This window comes from Fusarium mangiferae (genome assembly GCF_900044065.1).
Source record: "Fusarium mangiferae strain MRC7560 genome assembly, contig: FMAN_scaffold005, whole genome shotgun sequence".
Lineage (NCBI taxonomy): Eukaryota > Fungi > Ascomycota > Sordariomycetes > Hypocreales > Nectriaceae > Fusarium > Fusarium mangiferae.
Window position 1 is genome coordinate 2,084,200 of NW_024573925.1, and position 19,701 is coordinate 2,103,900.

The 19,701-nt window shown below is 49.2% G+C and overlaps 6 protein-coding genes across 6 annotated transcripts; 2 read left to right on the top strand and 4 right to left on the bottom strand.

Moving 5' to 3' along the window:
- Nucleotides 1–1,266: 1,266 nt before the first annotated feature.
- Nucleotides 1,267–3,554, bottom strand: FMAN_07598 (uncharacterized protein; the record flags this gene model as incomplete). Its single annotated transcript, XM_041831240.1, has 5 exons — nucleotides 1,267–2,226; nucleotides 2,280–2,429; nucleotides 2,486–2,907; nucleotides 2,976–3,379; nucleotides 3,418–3,554. 5 exons carry the CDS (start codon nucleotides 3,552–3,554, stop codon nucleotides 1,267–1,269), a joined length of 2,073 nt encoding a protein of 690 aa, XP_041681824.1.
- Nucleotides 3,555–6,535: 2,981 nt separating this feature from the next.
- FMAN_07599 (uncharacterized protein) lies at nucleotides 6,536–9,397 on the top strand (the record flags this gene model as incomplete). The annotated part of the gene is made up of 1 exon (XM_041831242.1): nucleotides 6,536–9,397. The coding sequence occupies one exon, from the start codon at nucleotides 6,536–6,538 to the stop codon at nucleotides 9,395–9,397; it is 2,862 nt and encodes a 953-aa protein (XP_041681825.1).
- A 435-nt stretch (nucleotides 9,398–9,832) lies between these two features.
- On the bottom strand, nucleotides 9,833–11,687 carry FMAN_07600 (uncharacterized protein; the record flags this gene model as incomplete). The annotated part of the gene is made up of 4 exons (XM_041831243.1): nucleotides 9,833–10,293; nucleotides 10,344–11,218; nucleotides 11,272–11,433; nucleotides 11,485–11,687. The coding sequence occupies 4 exons, from the start codon at nucleotides 11,685–11,687 to the stop codon at nucleotides 9,833–9,835; spliced, it is 1,701 nt and encodes a 566-aa protein (XP_041681826.1).
- A 2,334-nt stretch (nucleotides 11,688–14,021) lies between these two features.
- FMAN_07601 (uncharacterized protein) lies at nucleotides 14,022–15,006 on the bottom strand (the record flags this gene model as incomplete). The annotated part of the gene is made up of 2 exons (XM_041831244.1): nucleotides 14,022–14,875; nucleotides 14,928–15,006. 2 exons carry the CDS (start codon nucleotides 15,004–15,006, stop codon nucleotides 14,022–14,024), a joined length of 933 nt encoding a protein of 310 aa, XP_041681827.1.
- Nucleotides 15,007–16,182: 1,176 nt separating this feature from the next.
- FMAN_07602 (uncharacterized protein) lies at nucleotides 16,183–17,170 on the top strand (the record flags this gene model as incomplete). Its single annotated transcript, XM_041831245.1, has 3 exons — nucleotides 16,183–16,435; nucleotides 16,491–17,007; nucleotides 17,056–17,170. The coding sequence occupies 3 exons, from the start codon at nucleotides 16,183–16,185 to the stop codon at nucleotides 17,168–17,170; spliced, it is 885 nt and encodes a 294-aa protein (XP_041681828.1).
- A 294-nt stretch (nucleotides 17,171–17,464) lies between these two features.
- Nucleotides 17,465–19,387, bottom strand: FMAN_07603 (uncharacterized protein; the record flags this gene model as incomplete). The annotated part of the gene is made up of 1 exon (XM_041831246.1): nucleotides 17,465–19,387. One exon carries the CDS (start codon nucleotides 19,385–19,387, stop codon nucleotides 17,465–17,467), a length of 1,923 nt encoding a protein of 640 aa, XP_041681829.1.
- Nucleotides 19,388–19,701: the final 314 nt, after the last annotated feature.

Sequence of the window (19,701 nt, forward strand, 5' to 3'; positions counted from 1 at the left end):
GGAAACCTTTCAGGGGTGGGATTGGAGCGCGTGGTTATTTTGAGTGATCATCAGCCCAACGGTACGTACCTTGGTATGTGAGAAAGACGGGCTGGGATGGGAGAGGAGAGCGAAAGAAAGATGCGACAATGGTAACCTAGGTACTGAGGTAGGTTAGTATCTACCTTAGGATCTTGAGGTTAGCAAGGCTACTAGTAGTGCTAGCAGTACCTATGTAGAGATGGCCACATTACGTACCTTGAGATCTGGTTGCTCTGACAAGTGTGAACTCTGAAAGAAGCTTCCTTACTAGTGCCGACGGGCAAGATCTCTCTAGCTCTCTAACGGTGTTGCATTGCCAGGATCTGGGATCAAACTGATTAATGTCCAACGGAAGTGGAGCTGGAACTTGAGACGATTTGATTTCTAGGGAGCCTGGGACGTGTAAATGCTTCATGTGGCGGGTGGGATGCGATTAAGCTTAGCGATTGGCCCGACCAACGGGTACCGGCCCGCAGAGCCACAAACCATGGGTTCGTCCCAAACGGGACCTGATAGCGAGATTAAGCAGGGGTCTAGCATGCAGGACAGTGCACTAAAGCATAAGGTATACACACATATCGAATAGTGTCGGCCAACTAAACCACGTTATGCAAGCTCCTTATGCACCACTAAATATCGGACGGTGGCAGACAGTCAGGTCGCATAATACATATATATATATGGAAATTGCGGGATATGCCGTCCCGGGAGAGATACTATGTAATTTTTCTCTTCAGAGTTTCTTACTAGTTTGCATAGGACTTGACATGCATGAGACCAAGCATATAAAAGTATCATGCCCACTCGTGAAACTCGAATGTTTGATCCCTAATGATAACTGACTAACATACTCCGTACCTACGCACGGTGGTGATCGTCACCACAAGAAAGTTGTAGGTCTGGCACTGGACTGTTTTGCTACTAAGCTTGAGTCACCGTTTCCCTACTGCAAAGATACTTTTGTTGGCCAATGCCAAACTGTAAACAATGTTTTGGAACACACTGTCAGTTGAACCTGTAACATGTAGGTATGTAGAGTATTTACTTGCGCTTTCTATAAACAAACGCCTTGTCTGTCATGGCGTCATGAACTGACATACATACGTATGTACTGTATCGGTGAAACCCCTCGAAACATCCCCCAAAGTATCCAAAAATACTTTAAACCCCAAACAAACAGACACCCCAACGTCAAACTCTATCTTGATAGTTCAACGCCTTGGCCTTGGCCTCACGGTCCACGGTTTACGCTTCACCGACACCCTCGTTCTCAGCTACAACAGCCCTTGCTGTTTCTTCATCTGGCTGCTCATCTTCCCGCTTGTCGTCAGGCGCTTTCTTTCCTGTCAGAGCTTGAAACAAAACAACCACGCCTCCCAGCGTGGCCATGGCCTGCCAGACGCCTCTCGTAGCACCAGCATAGCCTTCTGTCGCAATGCTTTGCTCTGCCGGACTCAGGTCACCGCCGTGCACCAACCCTGGCGTGTTAACCAAGCTGGACACCAGCATCTGTCGAGCATGACTCAGATGCTCACCACCGTCCAGCTGGAGGAATCCCGACACAAGATTTCCTCTGAGTAAGCGGTAGAAGATACCGCCGGCCACCGCAGTGCCGAAACTTGAACCCGAGCCTCGGAACGTACCCAGCAGACTGGTGGCGATGTATCGGGTGTCATCATGGCTGAGGTGTAGAATATGCGCAAGGGTGTAGTTGACTCCCCCGCCTGTCGCAAGACCGTTGATTAGCACGACTATGATGAAGAGAGTAAGAGGAAGACTCGTGGTGCTAATGAGTGAGAGTACATAGGTGCTCGCAGTGAAGATGGCAAGTGCTGCAATGGAGGGAAGCCAAAAAGCCCCGTCTCGGCGCACATGAAGCCAGCCGACGAGGATGCCGCCCAGACCAAATCCTACGTTTGTAGGAATGAGGATGGAGCCTGCAGCTGCCGGGGAAGAGCCTTGAACCGCAAGCATGAATATAGGCGCGTAGAACAAAACGCTCCAACGGGCTATCATAAGACCCAGCTGTGCGAAACACGAGAATAAGATACCCCACGAAGAGAGAACCTTGACGGGTATGATGGGATCCGCTACCAGGTAGTTCTCAACTGCGAGGAAGAGCAGGAGGATGACAGGTGCGATACACAGGGGCACTGTTTGGATTTCATCTGCGATTGCGTAGAGAAACAGCACAATAGACGTGGTCTTGAAGTGTGAGTTAGCGGCGATTCCGTGAGAGAAAAGCGTGCGAAGCTTACCAAAAGACCAGCCCCGAGATAGTCGATCCGTGCGAGTTTCTGTCTCATAGAAGTCTTGGTATCATGTGCTTCTGCTGCAGCAGGTATACTGATAAGTACCCCCAAACCCGTGGCGAAAGCGAAAGGGATTTGTCCCCAGAAGAGTGGCCTCTATAGCCGGTCAGTCACAGCGCCGAAAATCCTCAGTCCACACGAGTTCAACGTACCCATCCTACAACTGGCATCAGACCCCCGAATACGATAGCACCGAAGGAAACACCAGCAGTAAAGCCCGCATTGATCAAGCCTAGCACAAGACCCCTCGACTTCTTGCTGGCCAATTCCAGCCCGATAATAATGGCGAGTGACAAAACCCCAGCACCACCTGTGCCTGCAATGACCCGGCCAGCAACAAACGTACCAAACGAAGCCGAGAGGGCGCAGATCAGTCCACCCGTGGCTATAAGAGCCGCAATGGGGAGAATAAGAGTCCTGGGTGGAAAGATGGTTGCCAGGCGCCCTGCTACAGGAGCGAGAGAAGACATGGGAATGAGGTAGGCACTGGTGAACCACATAGCAGACGAGCCATGGGAACCAAGTTGAGATGCAATGGCGCCCTGAATCAGAGTCATACCAGACATATTACATGCTGCAGATGAGTCAGTAAATCGCGAAATTTACAGTAGGAAGATCGCGGGCGATGAATAAAGCTCTTACCTGTCAAGAAGATGAGGAGCCACAAGCTCACTCCTATCGCAATTCCCCTCACCAGTGGGATGTGGACTTTGGATTGAGTCTCAACATGACGAGGATTGGTATCCTTCTGCGTACTCAATTTCACTGCGGAGCTTGATCTCGAGCTTGAGCTTGACCCAGCAAGCAAAGGTGTCTCCTCCGAAGTGAAAGGTGCGTCGTCGCGAGGGTTAGAGGACGGACGCGAGGCGGCGCTGCCGGAGCCGGAAGTCTGCGCCGGAGAATTCATGACAATCGAGCTTAACGAGTGTGACAGGATCGCTAGCAAGTCAATAACATTACATGATCCAAGGGCATCAAAGAGTGCGTTGTTGTCGTCTGAAAGGTCCAGGGGAATGACGTGTGTTACGCCATTGTTGTCGCCATGACTGGTGATGACGTTAGTGACGGGTTGGGAGATAACAACGGCGGCCGGGGATCGGAGACCGGAGATCCGAGGGGTTCAACGCCGACAGCGGATGCCGACTTGAATCGGAGGGGCATTTGGTTCCGGGGCCGGGAGGAACGGCTGCAGTCACAGAGATTTGAGGAGGAGGAATCCATGCAACGACGTGATGAAATCTCAATTCTTATAACATACTAGGTAGCTTTGTTCGGAACGCGCACAGTTCCTATAGGGATACCAAGGTAGTCATCATGGATTGGACGAGATGAGCTGTCCAGGGTGCATGTATGCTCAAAGTGAATAGTTTGATTTCATTGATGAGCAATCTAACTCCTTTCACTTTCAAGTTCTCTCCTCTAGCAACCCCCTCGAATTCTGAACTGAAAAGGCACCAATGCCTTAGAGTTTTCCCAACTCCAGCCTATATTGGGATAGGCAGCCCAAGATACCGTGGAAAGACCCTGCGTCTGCATCGGTGACGGACGCTTTGTGCTACTGCAGGAATGGGGAGCTCAATTAATGCGAAAGAGAGAAAAAAAGAGCAGAGATTTGATCAGCGTGGCTGCTGAGTTGGCCCAATGGCATAAATTGCTTGAATGGGAGCTCCTCAGTGAATATGAAAGTGGCGATCTGGTGTCACTCACTAATAGGCACCGCCATTTTCAGGGAGCGCCGAAATGAGCTACACGAGGGACAGTCAATGACCAAAGACCAGTCGAGGCCATGCCATGTGGGCATTATCGGTTAGGCTCGTGATCCACGGGCGTCTTGGCTGCAGATGTTGATATTTGGTTGAGTATTCTTGTTGCGGTGAGAAGCGGAAACCAAAATCTGAAATCTGAGAATCAGCTGAAGTGATAAAGTGACAGTCAATCAGTTGTGAGGATGCACGATGCACCCACAAACCGTTTGTCTGATGACGATGGCGGGCCGACGATCAAGGCTTGGTGAAAGCTTGTCGTCGACTTGTCATGCTATGCCATCCTTGTCAAGAGACATGACGTATGATCTATCTTCAGCTTTGAGTGAATGAGGATAAAACAAGAGAGACAGAGGAGCGACGGCACGACGGCGCGGGCGCAGCATGTGCGGCCTGCTACCTATCACTACCTACCTAAGGTACCCAAGGTATTGATCACACAGAGAATAGGTAGGTACCAAGGTAAGTAAGTGTACAGTGGCTTGGGAACTGGATAGCAATGGGCAACCATTCCATGTCAGTGGAGCGATGCTCAAAAGTCGGACAACAGCAGCGGAGCCGCGGCAATCAATATGGGGAAATAAAGTAGGCACCGCTATTCTTTTCCAGCCCTGGTTGGTGTTGTCATTCTCGCATTAGGAAACGGTCTTTTCGTGCATTATATGGTATTGTACTCCGCATTGTGCCGTGCTGTGCTGTGAAATAAAACTCATGATCAGAATTCATCCAATTGAGGATGAGAACCCATGCTACAGTCGCAAATAGCGGTTGTCTTTGAAAGTTCAGGAGAAAGACTCGGACGGTGAGGGCGACGATAATGATGATGATGATGATGATGATGACGATGATGATCCAATTGTGTATCAATTCCCCCAATGGAAACCACCATGTAGCGCAACTTTATCGCTCAACCATTCATCACGCGCCAATGTCATCTTCCCCTCAATTTCGTGCGCGGCATTTTTTTTTAATAGAGGATGCTGCCGCAAGTAACATTCGCCTAATCAAGCGACCGAGAAGTGAACAAAGACTAAAGTTGACTTTAGCTTAGCTGAGCAGCCAAGATTCAACCAAGACAAACCCTGCCGAGACAGAGACAGAGACAGAGACTTGGATCTGGTCTGAAGAGATTTTTCTTGCATGATTTTTGTCTTATGCAGGTCTCGATGCAGCGGACAACAGCAGACCGCGCCAATAGCTACTCCGTACCCAATATTCAATTAACCACCCCGGAATTCAATTCAATGGCCCTCGGATCTGTTAGAACTGAGACATGTCCCTATCAAAGCCTAGACCAATAGACCAACAGAAAAGCCATCAACCCCAGAATTACCTACCCGACGACTCGAGTCACCTGATGATCGAGTTCCTTACCCGATCAGTCGGTAAATTATTCATTGACTCGTATGCAGTGCGACCTAAAGGGACTTGGCTTTCATAACCCATTCAATTGAGTTGAACTACCGTCTCCCGACTCCTTCAAGACCTCATACCCATCCGTTGCAAGAGTACCTAGCCTGAACTCTACCCCGTGCCAGACTCTTCTTCCCCCTCAACTTCCAGCCTTCACCGTTTGAATCCAACTGCCCCAATGGAATGCCGTTGTAAAAGTATCGTAAGGTATCCACATCGTTGGGGTGTCGACTCTTATTTAGCCTCATGGTCCAGCGCTCCCAGCTCCACGGTCTCCCGACTGCCGGCGGGGCACCTAACGGGTCCATTGGCTGGCTCCAGTCACTCTCACCCACTGTTTGGTGGCTGAGATACCCGCTAGAACCGCTAAAAAAAACTCACCCCGGCTTTTTCTCTCTGGCGGGTTTTGGGGGGGGGGACTTGGACCTTGGACACAACCACTTTTGACAACGGGATTGACCTGGCCTGGCTTTTCTTGCTTGTTCCTTTTACAATTAAGAACTACTACCTAGGATAAGCATACACTCGGCAAGACGAGAAGAGACATATATTTCTTTGCTTCTTCTCGGTTGTTAGCAAAATCTTCAACAGATCATCTCCTCTTTTCTTTTTTTGGTGCTTGTTCGTCTTTTTCCTAGGCCCCCGGTAGGCACATCCCGACGGGAATACGCCGCCGCAAGACGCCGAAAACCAGACAATATCCGCCATCTGACAGCCCAGCACGGGCAGTCACGATCCCAAGGTTACGTTACCTGTCCTGGGCTTATTATTATTAGCCTTCGGTAGCCTCTGCCCGCCAAAACTCGACTTCCAACCGACTCTTTTGCCGATCCAATTTCATCCTACTCCCCCAGTAATCTCCTGAATTCAGTCCCGATAATCATTCCAACATCCATCGAACCTTGGAAGACATGGCACGCTCATCAAGGTAGCAACGGCTCCAGCTTGTCAAGCCAGTCTCCATCTCAGCTTCACACCCAATTTCACAAGTGACGAGTCCATGTCTCTTCCGATTCCGTCCTCGATATGTCCGATTCGGCCTCCACCGACCATGGAGGCATTCCCGATCGTGGGCCGGTCGTCTTCGCCGTCACTACGGCCACACTCGTCCTCGCTACAGTCTTCGTCGTAGCACGAATCGTCTCGCGGACCTTCATTGTTAGGAACGTCACCTGGGATGACCGCGTCATGATCCTCGCATGGCTCTTCGCCTTCTTCCTCTCATTCACCATCTGTTTCGGCGTCCACAATGGCCTCGGACGACACGACGAAAACATCGACCCGAACCGCCTGCCCGCCCTTCGCCGATGCGAATATGTCTTTTCCATCCTGTGCAATCCAGCGTTGATGGCCACCAAAACCTCCGTACTCATATTCTACCTCCGATTAGCCAAGCACACCCAAAGAGTGCTTCGATTCGCCTCTTGGTTGACACTTGCGGTCGTCAATATTGCTGGTGTTATTCTCACCTTCATGAATGTTTTCCAATGCCGCCCGACCCAAGCCGCCTGGGATGTTAATTATGATGAACGCGCGAAATGTATACCACTACTTACCGAGTTTATATGTTCTTCACCCGTCAACATCGTCACGGACCTGGCCATTCTCGCGCTACCTATACCTGTCCTCACCGGCATGCGCCTCCCTTCTCGCCAGAAAACAATTCTGGTCCTCACCTTCACCGTTGGAATATTCGTCACCGTTGTCGATGTGGTCAGAATCTACTACCTTCAGCAAGCCATCACAGCACCAACCAGTACGACTGCCGATCCCCAGTCTCGATTTGGTGGCCAGACCGACTTTGCCTGGAACGCTTCGCGATCGCTCATGTGGAGCGCTGTTGAGGTTAACGTCGGTATGATGTGCGCCTGCGTCCCGACTTTGAAGCCTCTGGTCCTCAAGCTGCTCCCCTCCATGCTCTACGACCCCAATGGAACCCGCGCCAGTACACCCAAGGGGCCCAACGATTCAGATACGCCTTCAACAGGCCACCGCGCCAGTATTCAGCAGCCCCCTCCTGTCGCGCAAACCGGCGCACAGCCTCTCAATGCTAATGCTCCCATGAGCGCGATGGAATTCTTGACGACACCCTTCGATGAGCCAGACCCAACTCGTCCTGCGCAACGTGGGTACCAGAGCAATGGGACCTTTCAAACATCGACAACTATGACGTCTTCAACAGGAACTGTCGAGGGTGTTTATTTTGGCTTCGTCAACATGACAAAACCTAAAAGTATGCTCAAGTGCAACAAGAAGCAGTCCTTCAAATACTGCACAATTGTGTCCATCTTGTTTCTGTTATGGGGAATATCATACGGCCTGCTCAATACTTTAAACAACGTCATTGCGAAAGTCGACAATATGACCACAGCTGAAACACTTGGCATGACGTCTGTATACTTTGGAGGCGGTTACTTCTTTGGGCCCCTGCTAGTGGGCGAATGGATTCTTCGGCGCGACGAACACAACCGATCGAGGCGGCACAAGGCCAACGGCCACGACAGCGTTGGTGGCTTCAAAGTTACTTTTATCGTCGGGCTATGCTTTTATGGGATTGGAACTGTCATCTTCTGGCCCTCGGCTGTTACCCAATCATACGCCGGATTCATGCTCAGCAACTTCGTTGTCGGGTTTGGCCTATCAATTCTAGAGGTTGGCGCAAATGCATTCTTAATACTTTGCGGCCCCCCCGAATACGGCGAGACTCGCGTGCTCATGGCGCAAGGTATCCAGGGCACTGGCAGTGTTCTTAGCGGCCTGCTGGCCCAGAAGGTCTTCTTCAAGGGTATTGTGGAACAGAGCAACGCGACCAGCATGACACTCATCAACGTGCAATGGACGTACCTAGGAATCACGCTCCTGTGTGTTGCCCTCGGGCTCTTCTTCTACTACATGCCACTTCCCGAAGTGAGTGACCGTGAGCTTGAGCAATCCGCCAGGCATCTTCCTATGGATCCTCAGAAGAAAAGAGGCGGTCTACAGCTCCGCACATGGAGTCTTATCCTCGCCGTTGTTGCTCAATACACATACGTGGCTGCCCAGGAGTGTTTCAGCATCTACTTCCGCAGCCTCATGATATCCATACTCCCCAACACACCCAACACCGGCGAGCAAGCAACCGAAGGTGCAGGCGACATTCCCAACCCCGATAAACCACCTGGCATCGCACTCTCAATACCTGATTATCTCCTCATCGCGCATACCGCCTTTGCCGTGTCCCGCTTCATGGCAGCTGGCCTTGCATATCTCTCTGTATATCGTTCCCGCTTCCCACGACCCCGTACTATCCTCACCGCCTGCATCGCTGGCTGCTTCGTCTTTGCCCTTCTTCCTGTGGTTGTCCGTCCACCCAACCCTAACCTTCTTGTCATACCCATTGTTCTCTTTTACTTCTTCGAGGGCCCTATATACCCTCTCATTTTTGCCATCGGTCTTCGCGGTCAAGGCCGACGCACCAAGCGTGCTGCCGCCTTTATCACTATGGGTAGTTCCGGCCCCGGATTCTTCCCCTTTGTCATGTACGGCATAATTAAGCACGGAGGCACCGTCAGAACGGCGTTCGTCGTCGTCATTGTCCTCCAGGCTGTTTGCATGTCCTACTCGGTCTTTCTCCAATTTATCAGCGACGCCAAGCAACTCGTCGATCCTTGCCCTGCGGTGCGTGATGCCCTCAGACAGCCGGATGAAGAGATGCCATCGCCCATGGAGACAGCGATTGCGGGGAGAGCGCACCGACAAAGCACGATGAAGGAGAAGTCTCAGGGGTTCTTGGATAAGGTGTCACATGGAACTAAGGCTATAAGTGCCAAGTTCCTCAGTACTCGGCGCCGGTCTTCACAACCCTCGATCCACCAATGCGAAGATAGTCGCGATAATGCGGTGTCATAAGTAATGCCTCTGCCTCTTTTTCTCCCATATTTATATATATTTTACGGTCGAATACTTTCGGAACTCTTGGATTCATAAACAGCGAAAAAAGGGAGGCGTCGGGTTGGGTCAATGACGGATGGATTGTTTTTGAATGCTCTATACCCAACAGGTCCTTGTTCTGGATGGACATTGGTACATACCTTTTTTTTATTTTAGTTATGGTTTCAAGGATATGTGTATGTGTATATATGTATCATATGTTTGATACGATATGATAATCAATGCATTACCAAAAGCTCAAGAGCCACAACGTCAGAAATCTGACGGAGGCTGCTATTTCCTGGCGTTTTTAATTGATTGAGTTACTCGTCAATCTCAATATCATTTCTCATATTGTTTGATTCCAGCTCAGATCTGCAATCATATGCAACAAGATCAATCATGAACTTGTTTTCACCACCCAAATTGCTCCAGATGCAACTCAACACCAGCTCTGTTTTCCACGATACAGTCTGCAGCCGCGTTCTGAATGGCCGACATGAGTGTCCGTGGTCCGCAGCCCATCACCAGCACTCGTTTGTCGGATGGCGTACTCTCTATCAGTTCTTTCACAAGTGAAGCGACATCTGGTCTCCCAACGTCAAAGATATCACCAAGAGAAGCATTTATCACGGGTGGGAGAACTTCGTTCTTCTCAATGTCAAGTGATAATCGGGTAGTATCGACATGGGAAAGACCATCTTGTTCTGGGTCGGACTCGACAAAAGTGCTACTTGAAGACGTGCCCGATCCGGAGGGAAGCTGTCTCCGGGGGACAATCTCGGTTTCTGAAGCTCGTGTTACATAGATCTTGGTCGACACACGGTGGTATCGACGTAGAGTCTCGATATGTTCGGCGAACCAGGTGAAATATGCTGCAAGATTGGTTGGTATTGCGACATCACGAATTTTAACGTGGACTTACTTGGTTTCCTGATCATCCACACGAACTCGATATCGATCTCAGCATCTGTGTCCAGGCTTTGAAGCATATCTAGAGCCGCGCCAACCGTGAAGCTTGCACCGCTACCCCCTGCTATAAGCATGACCTTGTCATACCCCTTGACATCAGGGTGATTACCGTAAGGACCCTCAACTGACCCTTTCAATGTGATTCCTGGGTACTCAAGGGCACACTCGTGCAAAGCCCGAGTGAATCCGTCATGGGCTGCCACAACAAACTCGAGGGGATCAGTAGCAACCATGGTGAAAGGGTGGGTTTCAACGGCGCGTACCCCGGGGATCCAAAGGAAGCCATGTTTGCCAGATGAAGATCCATATGGTGCCTTGGCAAGTGTGACACGAGTACCGCCATTAGGGAGCGGCGTGAGGGTGACCGTGTTATTGGTGCTGTTAACGATGATACGTGCCAGGCGGATGACTCGCTCGAGGACCCAAATTCCGGCTGAAGCAGAAATGACGTACAGAACCTTCTTGCTAGGCTCCGGCTGATGGAGACCGGTCGTGATGACAGCGAGGATCCAAAAAATCACATGAAGGTAGTAAAATAGTTCGTACCACCACGTCCGGAGGACAGCACCGGCAAAGCCAAGAACTAGGAATGAGCCCATAGAGACCATGCCAAATATTTCTTCTCTCGCAAGCAAGCGCTGGAGAAATTTTTGGGCACCGAACACGGCAGCATAACTGCAAGAGTGCACTATGGCGAAGATGAGAGTAGTGTAACCGGTTATGCGATGGAGAATGTTAAGGCGTTCATAAGAGGAGGTCATGAATATGACAATGGGAGTATTCTTGAGGGAGAGAAGGACGACGATGAGAAGATTTGCAATAGCCATCCTGTAAATATTACGTTGTTAGAAGTTTTGTTAAGAGTTTGTTTGAAAACTAACCACCCGGTTCGAGAGGCCATGTTGGAAAGAAGCGGCATATTGTCGTTGTCCAGGTAAATAATAGTGACGATGGCGTTTATAACTAGATATCCGAATACAGCAAGAGTATATCCTCCCGACGGTAGCCTCGTGATATTTACAAGAGCACTCGCTCTCAGGCGCCTGTGATACAGTTAAACCAATGTCCTGTTCCGGTTGAGGACAGATCATTACCGGAGGATCGCTGTGGCGGTATTTGGTTTGCGCGAGGCACCTAGATCAACGCAAAGCCTTCTGACAAGAATGGTTATGCAAATGGTGAAGTAGAAAGCAGTCATAGCTGCAGCAAAGACAATCATGGCATTGTAGTTCAGTTGTTGACGCCGGGCCAGTTTGGCGGCAAAGACTGGATCCGGATGTGTCGAACCGCCTGACATTGTTAGATCGAAGTGCGGGTGAAGTTTGAGGGTCGAACTGGCAAAGAGTTTTAGATATGAAGAAGAGGAAGAGGTTGTGTCGACAGAACTAAGAAGGAGAGAAAGAAGTAGGCCCGTACTAAGTAGGACAAGACACAATGATCGTGAAGAACTAAGTCAGGCAAGGTATCATCAGTGTGTCAGAGGATCAATCTCCGAAGTCACACGGCGACAACTGAATGAGTTGTAGCCAATGTTCGGAACTCATGGGCGTTGCCTTTCTCTCGTATATTTTGTTGGCTAACATGATCAGAGGCTTGATCTAACAACCTGTCACTTTCGCGTTTTATCGCCAATACTTCCAAATATTCGCATAGGGGCCATTGGTGATCGATATGTGGGATCCATCGGTACGTTCGAAGCAGCTCCGGAGAGAACTCAAGAGCAGCTCATCGCATTAGCAGAGACATACCTGTAGCTTTGACTTACTGACAGATACTTTACCGTCCACAGATATGCAGGTACTCTGGGTAGCGTGTGACTGATACCAGAAGTTAGTCTGTGAGTGGTTGTGATTCCAAAGATCGCGGGAACTGTCATGAATCATCATGAAGGATGCAGCTCGAGATCGGATCAACACGCCTAACCAAACATTTAATCTCGGTGCCAATTTTGCGTGTTGGTTTCAACGCCACTTCAATCTCTGTCCGTCATCTAACGTCAAAGGCACTTGTTCTTTGCCAACATATGAGCTGCTTCGGCCACCTCTGACGTGTCTTGAGGCTGAAACTGTGCTTCAACTTCTGCATGGCCACTTGCATTGATCAGACACATATGGCTCAAGAGAGTAGGGGTATAAACAAAAGCTTTTGTACAGTATCTCAGCCCCAAGTCGAGGCTGTGGGCTTCCTCATCACGAGTCTTCTGGATGTCATTCAGGAGCAACAGTTAAATACAAAACGCCCAGATAAATGTGACAACTTCGCCGCAGAATATAGTTCATGAGAGGAGTAACTTTCGTTAAACTTTATCCTCAGTTTGTGGCAACTCTTTGCACATGGCTTGGTCACTTCTAAATGCTTGACCCGTTGCAAACAAGTAAAGGAGTCTGCAGGGATAGCCAACCTTCCGTCCCTGAGTATACGCCCACACAACCCGCATGTGTGTTGTATGACTTAAGGTGTCTCAGACTTGCTTATATCTTATTCCTTTTCATGACTCTGAGGAATCGTTTTATGTGGGGACGAAATAAGATGAAACTTCTCAAGTACTTCCTCAGGTTCGCAAGATGACATCGCAGGATAGAGCCAGCATCCTATCCGAGTTTGCTCCAGAAATGAAGTGAAAGGAGGCCTCAGAAGGTGGCAGATTGTCGCTAGAACCTCGAGAAGGAGGCATAAGGATCGGACGAAGCGTCGAGCGGAGGGTCGTTTCCAATGATATTATCAAGATGAAGTAAAATTATCTTGGGATGTGCCTCAAATCGTCTTATTCTACTGGCAGAAACCTCCTTTGCATCTTTTTCGGTCGCTTGAATGCCCTCGGCCAGAACTTCAACAAGACATATACCTTGATATCAAAGCAATCCCTGTGTATCGTCGGCTTCTACCCCAGATGCGACGGCATCGTGTGATACAAGCATGCTTTGTCAAGCTGACAGATATGCCGAATCTGTTCAACGTTGTCGCACAACAATGGGTGGGAAACCGATATGCTTGATGTCGCTACATGAGGTTGCCAACAGTGTCGAGGCGGCTCTTTGCAAAGTACTCGGCATGTTTTATGGTGTAGATGGTTGCACACATCTATGACAGGGCTTTCACTCCCTTTTATGAAGCGCCACCGTTTCATTCCTGCCAGAAGCCGTCGGACCTCCAAAATATATAAATATTGCTTAGCACGAGTGGCTGATTTGTTGGCCGTGCCCCGGGACGCCAACAGTGTTGCCGCGGTTATGCTTGTAGTACCGCAGTCGCAGTCATGTCCCTGGGCAAGCATAAGGCGAGAAGCTATGAAGGTAATCATATGCAAGGGGTCGTTTTCTCATACAAACTTTTCATTGTCACCTCGACATGGGCGACATGCGTCTAACCACATGAAAAGACGGAAATCGATGATCGACTGTACACCTGGTCCTTCCACTCGACCAGCGGTTGTTCTGAAACCGGCTGGACTTGCCTTGTGGAAGCTCGTGCTATAATTTGCTAGTTTGAGCAATCACAACGGCTAGATACCCGGGTTGCTCTTTGCTGATGAAGCGGGAACCCGCTCGGATGTGACAACCATTGAAGTTCTGGGATCGGTCCGTTCATCTATGTCTTTGCTAGTGTTTGACGAAAGTGTGCAAGAAACCCTCTAAGCAATTGACATTTTCATGCCTCCGTTCGCGCAAATTACACTTCCTGTTGTCCAACCACTCTCTTCTGAACAGAGCATATCAATTGTACCGGCGATTTCGGTCGTAAACCCTGGCCTTCGATGACCCATGTTCTCACGCACAGTTCGATCAAACCGCTCAGCATCAGTCCCGGCCATAGCCAAAACCTCCGGTTCGCCGTTGTACTGCGCCAATGGGGCTGCGTCAACATAAGGCTGGTTTATGTTCCAGAAAGTCTGTCCCGCGGCTGCGTACATATCTCCCCAAGCAGGCCCGGGATTGACCGCGTTGACTGTAGCACGAGTAGCCAGCTCACGACTCCAAGTCCGTGTCATTGCTTCCAAGGCCGCTTTACTCCCTGCGTAAACAGATTGGCCCTGATACCCGATAGACGAAGATACACTGGAGACGTTGACAATGCGGCCCGCGCGGTTTGTGGGAAGATGCGGGGCGACAGCCTGGGTTAGGAGGAGAGGGGCCAAGACGTTGACGTTATAGACGCGGTGAAACTCAGCGTCTTGGATTTTTCCATGTCTTTCGTCATTCATATGCTGGTTAGACGAGACGCCGGCATTGTTGATTAGTATATCGATTTGGAAGGGCTTGTCTGAGCTATATGAATTATGAAGGCGACGTGCAGCCTCAACGATTTTGGAAGACGCTTCGGATGGCTCGCCCAAATCGGCCTGTACTGCAATACATTGAATTCTGTGTAGAGATGATAGCTCGCCACATAGATTTATTGCTAGTTCCGTGGACGAGTTGGAGGTGTAAACAAGGAGAAGATTGCATCCTTTTGCAGCGAGTCTCGCAGCAACGGCCGCACCAATGCCTTGACCGAGTCAGCGACCTTGTAAATTGGAAGTGATTTGTGAGAGATCAACCTCGAGAGCCACCTGTGACTATTCCAAGCTTTGAGTCATAGGGACGATGAGACCTAGGGGCAGCTGCTGTGTTTGCCATGATGGATGAAAGGACGAGTAGGCTGTATATATCAATGGTTCGAGGAACGGCTTACTGAGGACGCAGTCAATGAGAGTGTACATAAACCAATAAAGGTTTTGATGAAAAAATTAAATTCAAAAAGTAAATGATGCTCAGATTTTTTATTTATTGTGGCGATGGATTTTGTAGTAGGTTGAGATCCCCGCGAAGGTTCCTTTGTATGATGGCGGAAGGGCATGTGACGTACCTACTAAGACAACGTATCCCGCTAAACATAGAGGCAAGTGCGACACCTCATCCTCAATCAACGCTCGAATGCATGGGAAAGCTCTTTCCATGAACACAAAACCTAGAACTATTTGGACTTATCATGGTCATAGATTCAATCACAGGCCACCTTCCATTCGGAAGCCAGTTCCCTTCACAATCGAAGAATCCAAAGACGGGAGTCGCCAAGAGCCGGAGTCTACCTACCTTACTGGCAGGCAGGCTGGCCAAGTTAAGTATGCGGGGGCCTATGAGGGGTAACAACTGAGGGGTTCTCCAGGGCCATGTATCGTGAAACTCCTCCACTACCTACCTTAGTAGGTACCTTGCAATGATGGGTGCTGCTGATGGTGAACCTTAACTAGGTAGGTATGAAGTGGCCCCAGGGACTTCTTCCCACAATCCCCAAAGCAAGGGTCCTAGCCAATCAGAGACTCAATACCGTGGAATCAACGGTCTCATTGACGGACAGCCGAGACTGTCTCCATCGAGCCTTTCTTCTTTTATACAACCAACGGCTTTAGTCGTCAAATGCTCCTTCGACCGCTAGTCTGTTGTGATCCCAGTCGTCCTGTTTGGGTAACTCCGAATACTTCACGATGGAGACGGAACAACGGTGGTAACAAGGAATTGTCCTGTCAAAGACTTCGGAATGTCCCAACTGGGGAGAGCATCTTGTTATCCAAGGGCCGTGAGTCGCCGATGCCACTGATGATTGATGATAAACAGAGGGTCTTCATGGAGGGAAGGGTTCCGGAGCGCGGAACAACGTGAGGGGATTTGGCCAGCAATTGCTATCCTTAGATCGTATAAAGGCTCATGTTTTACAATCTTCACTATCATATCTTTTGAGACACGGCCTCTCTTCTTGTCTTCTCTTCCCCCATCACTTCATATACCTTATTTGTTGGAGAAGCAGCACCCAACATGTCTGATCTTAACCCCCTCAATGGAGGCAACTTCGTCCATGATAAGAATCGCGTGGTCGATGGAGGCTCCATTCTGAAGCGTTTCTCTCTTCAGGGCAAGACTGCCATCATTACCGGTGCCGCCGCTGGCATCGGTCTTTCTATCGCCGAAGCGTACGCTGAGGTCGGTGCCAATATTGCAATCTGGTACCGTACCAGCAGCAAAGCTGAAGAGCGTGCTGAAGAACTTTCCAAGAAATACAACGTCTTAGGTAGAGTATTTGCAACCTCTACTTAAATGTCTACCCTTTAACTTTACTTCTCCAGTCAGGGCCTATCAGGTTGATATGAGAGATGTCGAAGCTGTTGAGAAAGCTGTCGACCAGTCAATCAAGGACCTTAATGGTCGGTTGGATATCTTCGTGGCTAATGCCGGTATTCCTTGGACGAAAGGTCCCATGGTCGATGGCCCTCTTGATCACTACCGTGACGTTGTCCAGACCAACTTGGACGGCACTTACTTCTCTGCCAAAGCTGCAGCTAAACACTGGCGTCGCCAAAAGGTCGAGGGGACTGATACTAACGGCCAACCTTTGACAAACTACACATCTGGTAGTTTCATTGCCACGGCGTCCATGAGTGGAAGCATTGTAAACACTCCTCAACTCCAGGCTGCTTATAATGCCGCCAAGGCTGGTGTCATTCACCTCGTTAAGAGTCTGGCTGTTGAGTGGGCTCGATATGCTCGTGCCAACGCCATCTCTCCCGGTTACATCATCACTGAGATCTCCAACTTTGTGCCACAAGAGACCAAGGACATTTGGAAAGACAAGATTCCTCTTGGGTATGATTTCTCTGTCTGTATACAGTTGATTTGCTAACAAGGACACAGCCGTGAGGGCGAGCCTCATGAGCTCCAAGGTGCTTATCTGTTCCTAGCATCAGACGCTTCCACATACGCCACTGGTGCCAACTTTGTCATCGATGGGGGCTACAGTGCTCCATAGTTCTGATATTTGAGAAATAGAGATACATCATTTATATGTAAAGGATGACAAGTTACTCAGGCAGTATACAGACCTCGGCTTCAGGATTATTTTAGACGAATAGACTATATACCAAGTTATAAGAGCCTATAGAGAACAAGAATATATAAAAGAATAGGGGAGGAACTATTGAAACACATACGGCAATCCTAATATTCTGCTTCTATTCTATAGATAACACTATTAATAAAAATCACTACACTTAGACTAAAAATGTCCCCAGTTGGTATACTTGTGAGGGTCAGCTCCTTCACCTCAGTTCTCCTTTCTCCATTTATGGGGAGATAAAGGAGAATGGACGCCCGTGAGGCGCAACGCCTCTGCCTTCATGGCTGGGCCGTCCTTGATAGTCCCCCGGATTTTGGTGTACTGGCGCTTGTTCTTCCTACTAAAGGGATTGAGCGGAAGTCCTTTGATACTCAGGCTATTCTGTTCCTCGTCGTACTTGGTCGCTTGGAGGATAGAATCTGCAAGTTGGACAAGCTGTGAAAAAGAGTCACTTTTTGGGAGCCTACTGAGTTCATTACGCCCATGCTTGACGTATTTGACCCCTTCGATCAGTACACTCTCGTCTTCGGTTGTTAAGACTTGACGCATACCATGTAGGATCAGCATAGAGGCTTCGACTTGCAGATTGACCTCTGGATCCATCGTTTCGAGATATTCTTTGCATGACTTGACCCATTTGTCAGCATCATTCAGGAGAATCTTTGCCAATGTATGATCCCCCTCCCGCAGAGCCAGTTGAAGATAGTTGCGAGTTCGGAAGAAGCAGACCAGATTCAGATAGTTGATTCGGTCCACGAGGTTCGGTGCTTCTTCTTCGTCATGGATCTCTTGATTCTCCTTCCGAACCGCATTGATTAGACTGTCAACCGTGGTGTAGTTGGGTTTTCCCTGGACTCTTATGCCGTCGTTGCTGGCTCGAAGCTCCTCTTTGAGGTTTTGTAGTTGTAACTCCAATTCCTGGACCCTGTTTCTGTAAGCATCGTCCTGAGTGGCATTGGACTTTTCGGCTTTCATAGACCAAGGCTTCTCCTCGAGTTCCTTTATATTGCTTGAAAGTTTTCCAGTCGTATCCTGTTCACTGGATAACTGATCTAAGAGAGTATCCATTTCCGATTCTGCTTTAAAGACCTTCTTCTCCAAGCTTTCCGTAGTTACAGGTGATAATTGTGAGCTCTGACTAGACTCAGAGGCTTCTCTGACGGAAGTCAACGGGTTCCCATGTAGCTGTACGGTAGCTGGAGGCGGGACAGAATTTTCGTTGTATCGCATGGAGGAATCCTCAAGGCGCGCCTTTTCCTCTTCCGCCTTGCCCACTGCTGTCATGTCAGGACACAAAGCCAGTTGACGAGCATCTTGTGTAGTTACTAGGGGGTTCGCTTGTACGTCCATCTTCTCTTTTTCCTCTTTGAGCCTTTCTAATTCCATATTGAGCCTGCTGTTTTCACCTTGCAGCTGCTGACAGCGAAATTCCCTTTCTTCGCAATCTTTAATGGCTTGGCCTAGCTTCTCTGTCACGTCACGCTGCTGCGTGGCCATTTCGAGCTTCAGTCGAGACATGCTCTTGATGTACTCGTTAACATACTGGACGGGGACATCCTTCTTGTTCCTGCACCAGATTAAAAGAACAGCATGGAGCCCACTGTTGGAGATGAAATGATGAGTCACTTCCTCTCTCAGTCCAGGAGTTACACTAATCCCTTGGTCCTCCAGGCCTTTGATCTGCTTCTCAGCTTTCTCCATTGGAGGAGTTGTAGGTCGCAAGTGAGGGCCCATCGGGTTGGGTTTACCTGTAAAAGGGTCAGTTATTCTAGCATTATACGCTTGTTGAGCACTCTTGATATCGTGGTTTGATACTGGCATGTTTCGTGCGAACTCAAATTCACGATCTGGATCGCCTCTTTCGGCTTCATGGTGCTTGCTTCCCCACCAGTTGAGATCCTTTGTCTTTCGCTTATTTCTGTAATTGTTGTATGTTTCTATAGTCTCTCGAGCCACTTGAGTCCTGGTTGGCTTAGTTGACGTGGTGTAATCATCGAAGCAAGGCTCGTTCTGGCTGTGGGGAGATCCGGAGCCAGTGTCTTTGAGGGATGGCTGTTGTTGGTGGTGATGAACTGTTTGTCCTGTTTCCTGAACGTCTTGTATCGTCTCCAATTTGTTATCCTGCATCATTTTGAGATTTAAAATCTGGTTCCAGAAGAGGTAGAAAATTGCTGTCTGTGAAAGAGTCTCTGGTCGTGGCATGGACAACTATCGAGGGTTTTGGAGGCTTTAATAATTCCTCGGAAAGCAATCATTTGGGGCTGAACAGGCTTTGTCCATCAGTAGTGTCCGTGTAGTGACCCTGAAGATGAGTGTTCTCTCCGAACAGGGACTTAAAGAGTTGAATACAGGCAAGGCTGGTTCATTGATGCATCGAATCCTTGAGAAGGTCTTCTGTTGGTGAGCGTGTTCCACTTTTTGGGACACGGACAGACATCTTTACT